At 46.7% G+C, this 8799-nt stretch overlaps 1 protein-coding gene across 2 annotated transcripts in view; it reads left to right on the forward strand.

Moving 5' to 3' along the window:
• Positions 1 to 8247, forward strand: part of POT1 (protection of telomeres 1) — a 159782-nt gene extending 151535 nt beyond the window's left edge. For both annotated transcript variants that reach the window (XM_068131538.2, XM_078786863.1), the window contains exons 18-20: positions 4387 to 4484; positions 4673 to 4781; positions 7680 to 8247. In XM_068131538.2, coding sequence (XP_067987639.2) covers positions 4387 to 4484; positions 4673 to 4781; positions 7680 to 7801 — 329 coding nt within the window. In that variant the 3' untranslated portion in view covers positions 7802 to 8247. The remainder of the gene's footprint in view (positions 1 to 4386; positions 4485 to 4672; positions 4782 to 7679) is intronic.
• The last annotated feature ends 552 nt before the right edge of the window (positions 8248 to 8799 follow it).

The following is an 8799-nucleotide window of genomic DNA, read 5'->3' on the forward strand; positions in this document are numbered from 1 at the left end:
TTGATCTTGATGAAATGGACAATTTGCTGGATCAATTGCAACCTTTTTTTCAGGGGATGGATGGGGGGTTAATTTTTCAAGTATCGTGAGAGGGGTACACGGTATAAAGCAAATGAACACCACTTGGAATTTCAGGAAAGAAGTTGGGGATTGAAAGACATGGATTTGGGGTGTTTTAACGGTTGTAGAAAATATCAAGTGAAGGTGAGCAGAGCGTCTTGATTTTGGCAGTTTCACCCGAAGAGGGTTGCAAGCAGATCTTGTGTATCCTGCAGGAATATTTGGGGGACAGAGCACAGACAGAGCAGGGGGAGCAAGGCCGGAGAGGAGTCGGTAGAAGACATAAAGACCACCTACCTGCCTGCGTTGAGAGAGAAAGGCCCTCAGAATCGGCTTCATCGTGGGAGATTCCAATGATTCTGAATGCGTTGGTTTCAACCGCGTGAAGCCGAGCTAGGTGTGAGGCAGGAGCACCAGCCCATAGGGGAGAACAGTATTCCATTGAGCTGCGGATGAAAGCTTTGTATGTGGTGAGGAGCTCAGAAGTGCCCAGAAAGGACTTCGCATGACCGAGGATGCCCAGTTCGCGACTGGCTTTGGAGGCCAGCTTGGAAATGTGGTTTTCTCAAGAAAGATCATGGCAGATAGTGAGACCCAAAAGCTTGAGTGACGGAACTTCTTCAAGAGGATTGTTCAGAAAATAGATGGGAGGGTTGTCCAGATGGTCTTTTCGGAGAGACAAAGTGAGAGTGTGAGATTTGTCAGGATTGAAAGACATGTTCCACTTGTTTGACCAGTTTGAGATGTTATCCAGGTCTGCACAGAGTGAGGAGGTTGCAGACTGCCGATCTGAGGGTTGAGATATGGAGCGGCAGAGAGTGGAGTCATCAGCAAAGAGATAGAGAGGATTTTCCAGAGAGTCGGTGAGATCATTAATGAAGACCAGAAAAGCACAGGGCCCAGAACACTGCCTTGAGGAACTCCAGCCTGAACAGGAAGGGGAGATGAGATAAATCCATTCAGGGCCACACGTTGACGACAACCAGAGAGGAGGTCTGCAAAGCAAGCGTGGAGATTTCCATGGATACCATACGAGGAGAGTTTGGTGAGCTTGGCGGGGTGTCAAACCGTATCGAAGGCACAGAATATGTCAAGGGAGACAGCTCCGATTTCCTGTTTGGCATTGAGGACCTACATCCATTGTTGAGACAGCAGAAGCAGCATGTCCAGAGTAGAATGACCTCGTCTGAATCCAAATTGGTGATCTGAGATCACGCCATTGGAGAAGAGGAAGGATTTGATGTCAGAAGCGATGATTGATTCCATGACTTTGCTGATTATTGGGAGCAGGCTGATTGGTCTGTAGTTGCAAGGATCTGTTTTTGCACCTTTTTAGTGTAAAGCGGTAATGTTTGCTGATTTCCAAGCAGATGGCAGATGACCTTGAGCAAAAGAGAGGGTGAAGAGAACAGAGAGAAGGAGTGAAATAGCGGCAGAGCAGGATTTTAGGACCTGTGGGTTGAGGCCGTCTGGTCCAGTTGCAGAATCAGAGTCGAGGTTTGACAGAAACTTCTCCACCTTGTCAGGAGGAAAGGACACAGAGTCCAGGAGCAGCTGGGTACGATTGGGTATGGTGGGTACAGAGAGAGATGGGTTTGGGACACAAGATTTTGAGGCAAACACAGAGTTGAGACATTCGGCTTTGTCACATGCGGTGTCAGCTGTGTAGCCGTTTGAGGTAAGTGAGGGGTTGGAAGGGGAACAAATACCAGAAACAGATTTGACCAGACACCACCAGAATTTGGAGGAGGGAGACAGGTTTGAGAGTTCAGTCTTGAGAGTAGAGAGATGGTGCTTCCTGGCTCTCCTGAGGGTAGACACACACTTCTTCCGAACTTGTTCCAGAACTGAGATTGCCTTCAGTTGGATTAGCCTTCCAAAAGGCAAAGGCAAGTTGTTTCAGGGCAACTGCCGCACCACAACATTCAGTGTACCATTGACGGGAGGAAGAGTATGACAACTGAAGAAAAGATGGGATAAATCTGTGCATGAGTGAGAGCAGTTTACTTTGGAAGAATTCCCAGGAAGAGTTGATCTTGGAGGCAGTAGATATGGGAGACCAGTCCAGATGATTGCTGGCTGCTTGCAGACCATGCCCGTTGGCCTGAGTGAAATGCCAGACTCGAGACGCTGAGGAGGCTCTCTGAGAATAGCCAGAGAGATGTCCACTTTAACAAGCGAATGATCAGATAAACCGATTGGATCAGATGAAGAGTAGCAGACATTTGCAGGGACGTTAGTCATAAACAAGTCTAGAAGAGAAGATGCTCCGTTGACTGAGATCCGTGTCCGGAAATTGACAGATTGTGTCAGTCCCGATGAGTCGCAGAAGTCCTTTGCTGAGATGCCATGGCTGGTGAGAGAGGTACCCACACCCAGCCAGCTGGCATTATGGCAGTTGAAGTCGCCACATATGAGGAAGAGATAGTTTGGATGAGTGGATGGAAGGTGGTTCATGTTGTCAGACAGCGAGATGTAAATGGAGTCATCACTGTTTGGAGGACGGTACAGAACACATCTGAACAAAAGGTGGGAGCGGAGAGGAGGCCGTAGCCAGAGGTACTCCTGGGGGTGGAGTGGAGAGAGGGCAGTGCAAGGAGAGTGAGGAAGAGAGTTTTTGATAAAGATAGCAGCCCCACCCCCAGGACGAGGCTCAGGTCTATCATACCGGAGGAGGGAGTAACCAGGGAGAGATATTGAAGAATCAGAGACATCTTGAAGGAGGAAAGTTTATGTTAAGCAGATTAGGTCTGGTTTGTCAGAAGCAACCTGAATGGAGAGATCAATCAGGTTTGAGTGAAGGCCCCAGATGTTTAAGGTCCATACGGTTAAAGAAGAGGGAGCATTGGGTACAGGACAGGGGAGGGAAGGGGTAGGGTAAGATGAGGGATGAGAGGGGGAGGTAGGGAGAGTAATTGATGGTGTGTCAGAGATTGGAGAAAGGGAAGGATTAGGAGGATAAAAGGTTTGATGGCGATGGGATGAGGAACAGTGAGGGGTTGTTTGAGGGGGGGTGGGGGGGGTGGCGGGGTTGAGAACAAAGTAGAAGGTTGGAGGAGGTGGGGGTATGAGATGGAAAGGAGAGGAAGTGTGGAGGAGGCAGATTTGAGGAGGAGGAGGGGGGAGAATTGCAGAAAGATGGTAGGGGGAGTTCGTTTTGAAGGAGAGGCGGGAGTTTTGAGGAGGTTTGAAGGGGAGGGTGGAGTTTTGAAGGGGAGGGGCAAGGGGGGAGTTTTGGAGGGTAGGGGTGAGGGAGGAGTTTTGGAGGGGAGGGATGAGGGGGAGTTTAGAAAGTGGACGATTAATGACAAACGAACATTTATTACCAACTGGGTTTATTGTGATTTTCAAGTCAGAGATCCGTTTGAAGTTTCCAGCACATCATTCATAATATTCAACCAATGTCCTATTTGATAATTAAAATATTGTGTAACATACATTGCTACTACATCTCCTTTTTTATTCTTTCTATTATTTACAACTAAGTTATATTCAGAGCTGCGTCGGAGTGGCGACCCGTCCAGGATTGCGCCCAAAAGCCAAAAACTGCTTCGACAGCCTTATGCATCTGGAAAAGGAGTGGTGATCATATATTCAGCCTATTATGGAACAATTTGAGTGAAATTTTTAGAAATTAGCGGCACTCGGTGGAGAGCATTCCTCCGCCAAGCTGAACAGTTTACGTTTTGTGTCCCCCACTAAAAAGAAATAATAATAACCACATTTAGAGGCCATTTTTCCCCGCAAAGCGGGGGTTGGCCTTTTTCGGGAACCGTGGTTGTTGTTGTTTTTTTGGTCCCATTTTTGAAGCAATGTTTTACGGCCGGATGCCCTTCCTGACGCCAACCCTTTTTGCCGCCTTTAACGACAAACAGGAAATTACCAGTGAACTGGTACTCAATTAGCCGACCTCGGAAGGATGACAGGCTGAGTCAACCCCCCTGGCGTTAATTCAGCGATCGGCCGGGATTCGAACCCAGGATCCTAGGATCCTAAGCCGGCACCCTAGCCGCTAGCCCCCACTGATAGGTCGGATCTACATCCGGACCATTCGTCCTTGGCACACACCCAACCTGTCTACCAAGTTTCTCCAAATCTGTCCATAACTTTTTTGTTATTCTGCTCACAGACAAACAGGGGTGAAACACAATCTCTGTCTGCCTTCGGTGGTGGAGGTAACAATAGGTAACGACTAATTCATGAAAAGTTCATCAGAAGATAATTTTTGCCTTAAGCTGGCCTTGGGATTAACTTTTCACCTGGATTATGTCCGCTTGATGTGCATCTCGTGCCCAAATAAAGAAAATCCCTGTCTGTCCACCACAGCCCTCAGACTCCAGCTGTTGCGCCACGTGTACATTCTGCAGCTGACTCTGGAGGATGCAACTGGCAAACTTCAAGCTTTTCTCTGCAAAGAGCAGGCAGTACGTGGTCGCACATTGTGAGGTTTCATCCTCTTATCATTTTGGGCAATGCAGGTGTATTGCAAACTCAGGACAGTTTCACAGCTCTTTGGTGTGTCATGTGCCATCATGTGTCGAGTTTTATTTGCTTTGGTCTTGATACCCTTCCATAATGTTTTCCGCTGCCTGTTTTACACACGATATACCAGGAGCGGTTTTTCGGAGGCCTGCCAGCCGATTTGGCTGTTACAGACAGCACTTTGCAGGCGCAAGTCCAGGAAGTAATTGACAAGTTTTGTCCACCAGAGGGCACTGCAGGTAAGCGTTGAGCAACCCAATGGTCATTTAGTGTTTGTTTCATGACTGCATCATGTAGCGGTGAGTTTGAGAGCTCATCACCAACATTATGGAGAAAAAGCTCAGACTCTGATGTTATTTATTATGGAATAGATTCACAGAAGCAGATGATGCCGGGGATGCTTGTTGTTGTGAACTGTGTCCATGTTTTGATCCCATTTTATCAGAGGCTGTCACATGACGACCTGATTCTACATCTGGACTCCATGAGGCTTTATTCTGCTTTGGATAGGAAGACGTTTTCTGTCACTGGCCTTCATAAGATGTGTTCCTGTCAAAGGCAATCACCAAGATTTACTTTGATAAGAAACATTCCAGCTCTAGACTTTATCAGGATCAAGAAAGTGATGCATGGGTCACAGCTGTAAAGAGTATTGATGTTTGTATACACATTGCTCACCTTGTTTCTCTGAAAAACGTTCTGTCGTGAAGATATTTGTGAATGTTCTCACAATTCACCAATGAACAGATTGTTTTTTGGAAGATTTAGCTGGTTGACAAGACTTACCGAATTGGTCATTGTTTTGTCCTATTCTTTCTGTGGTTATGACCATCTATTGAGAGCGTTTTGTTTCTGACAAAAATGCAAGTGAAAGGTGTACCTTTTGTGGGTGTGTCCAACATACCTTTGTCTATTTTTGTGCAGAGATGCTGCCAATTGTTCACCAGATTACTGTTATGCAAAACAAATTCCTCTCCCTGTGCCAACGTGTCAGATAATGATGGTTGTGGTAAAGAGTATAAATGCCTGGAAAGAAAATAGTGCAATTGTACAGTTATATACACCGTGACCACATCACCCATTCCCGGACCCGTGACCACATCACCCCCATCCTTTACAAGCTTCACTGGCTCCCCATCTCCCAGAGAATCCAGTACAAAATCCTCCTCTTGACCTACAAAGCCCTCCATAACCTGGCCCCATCCTACCTGGCTGACCTCCTCTCCAGACACACTCCCACCCGCAACCTCCGCTCTGCTGGTACCAACCTCCTAACCCCCCCCCCCCCCCCATCCGGACCAAATTCAGATCCTGGGGGGACAGGGCCTTCTCCATCGCTGCTCCCACCCTCTGGAACTCACTACCTCACACCATCAGAGACTCCTCCTCACTCACCACATTCAAAACATCACTCAAGACCCACCTGTTCAGCACTGCATTCAACATTCAACCCACAGCATTTAACCCCTGACTATCACTTCTCCTTCTCCCTCCTTTTGCTTTAAATATTTCCCTATTGATTCTTGTCTTTTTGCAATTGTTGTTTTCATGTATTGTTATGCATTATGTTTTGCACTCTGTCAAAGCGCCATTGGGCTTCTGGAAAAGCGCTATACAAAATAAATGAATTATTATTATTATTATTATTATTATTATTATATATACACATGCACACTTGTACACATACACATACTTATACAAATGCACGCACGTATGCATGCAAACCTGAAAATTTGCACGTAAAGATTCACACATGTTCACACGCACATATGCACACATACACATGCACACACGTATGCATGCACACTTGCAAACTTGTACGCACACATGTACGCATGCACACTTGTACACACATATGTACGCATGCACACTTGTACACATGCACGTACACACACTTGTGCACACGCACGTACGCATGCACACTTGTACACATGCACATACACACACTTGTGCACACATGCGTACGCATGCACACTTGTACACATGCACGTACGCATGCACACTTGTACACACGCACATACGCATGCACACTTGTACACACGCACATACGCATGCACGCTTGTACACACGCACGTACGCATGCACACTTGTACACACACACGTACGCATGCATACTTGTACACACGCATGTACGCATGCACACGTGTGCACATGCACATACACATGCACACACGTACACACACTTTGATGCACATACACACACACACACACACACACACACACTTTAATGCACATACACACGCACACTTGTATGCATACACACTTGTACGCATACACAGTTGTACTCATATACACTAGTACGCATGCATGCATGCACACTTGTACACTTGTATGCACACTTGTAGACACGCACGTACCCATACACACTAGTACACATGCATGCGCACTTGTACACACACACGTACGCGCACACACACACGTACGCGCACACACTTGTTCACATGCACATACACAAGCACACGCGTACACATGCCTATACGTTCGCATGCACACTTGTACACATACATGCTTGTACGAACGCACACTTGTACACACGTACGTACCCACACACATTTGTACACTTGTATGCACATTTGTTCGCACGCACATGCACATGCATGCATTTACACACACTTATACGCATCCACGCACACACACAAATACACATGCATGTAGGCATACACACTTATACACATGTGCGTACACACGCACACTTGTGTACAACACATGCATATCCTAAAGAACCTGAACACATTGCCATCAACTCAAATAAACTTGTGGTTTTAACTTGGGATCCCAGACATGCTTTGTAAAACGAACTTATCCTGGTAGGTAGGGCATCGTATTATACTGGTTCATGTTACGTCCAGGTACTTACTGTGCACACTTGTTCCAGATGGTCCTTGGTGAGCAAGGAGCTTGTCCATTTTGGTCTTCTGGTCAGTAAGGAGATTAACTCTCCCTTAAAAAATTACTGTGTATGAGACATCCAGGTGGAAGGAAAGTCAAATAAGTCACCATTTTTGCTTGATTTATATCCTTAGCCTCCAATGCAATAATTGTTTAACGTCACTTCAACCTCCACTTTTATTTTTCCATTTTTTGCTCCTCGTGTGTTCAAATAATATATTTTTATTCCTCCTCCGATTCTCTCCCAGGGAAGCGCCTTTGGCTTGACTGCACTTTGAAGTCGGTTCATGTTCCAGATGAAGCACCAGACAAAAGAAGGTGTTTCCACATTTTTGATATGGTGCCTGTTGATGACGAGCACGATTTATGAAGGTGGTGTCCGCGGGTTCCTGTGAATAACGTTGTTCGACGGGCCCGTTATTATGTTGCATCCTTCCCGATCGTGCCATCCTTCAGCGGCCGAGTTGTGAGCCGGGGCGCACTCGTGCATTGCTGTGCCGCTCTTTGCGTCCGAGTTCTCTTTCCCCGACTCCCCGGTGTTTGCTGAGCATTTAAACAGGTTCACGTTCTAGGGCCTGTGTCACCACCTGCTCCATCCTTGCGAGATTCCAAAAGCATATGTGTATTGTAAAACGAATGGCTGACGTGTGCCCTGAGGATTGCAGCACATATTGCAGTTGTTTGCACTCGGCCACAAAGGTTTCTGCTTCAGAGTCGGAAGATAAAGGCCTCAGTCGGTTGGTTTGTGATTCAGATCTTTGGGATGCGTTTTTTATTTCAGTGTAAAATTCAATAAAGATTTTTGATTTATATTTACCTTTGGCAGTGCCGGCTTGGGATCCGAGGGTCCTGGGTTCGAATCCCGGTCGATCGTTGAATTAACACCAGGGGGGTTGACTCGGCCTGTCATCCTCCCGAGGACAGCAAATTGAGTACCAGCTCGCTGGGATGAATGATCCCGGTGTGTACCCCGGTTTAGAATAGGTACACCGTATCCCTGCGCATCGTAAGAGGCGACTAAGGGTTGGCGTCAGGAAGGGCATCCGGTCATAAAAACATTGCATCAAACAGGGAACCATGATTATTGTCATGGGGCCCGCAAGGCTAACCCCCGCTCTAGCGGGGAAAATGGCCTTAAAAAGGGGAAAAAAAAAAAATTTGTTTGTTTTTATTTACCTTTGGCAACCTATTTGTATGATTGTTAGTCATCAGCAAAAACCGGCGGTGTGGCCTCGACTTGTGTTAACCGGACTGCCTCCTCCCCAGGAAAGTGGGGCAGGTGGGTCAGAGGAAAAATATTTGGCCCACTTTATTTTCTCTTTTCCAACCACAAAACATTTGCACCACACGTGGAAGATCAAGGCAGAT

Source organism: Myxine glutinosa, chromosome 11 (assembly GCF_964187855.1).
Source record: "Myxine glutinosa chromosome 11, kmMyxGlut1.1, whole genome shotgun sequence".
Classification (NCBI taxonomy): Eukaryota; Metazoa; Chordata; class Myxini; order Myxiniformes; family Myxinidae; genus Myxine; species Myxine glutinosa.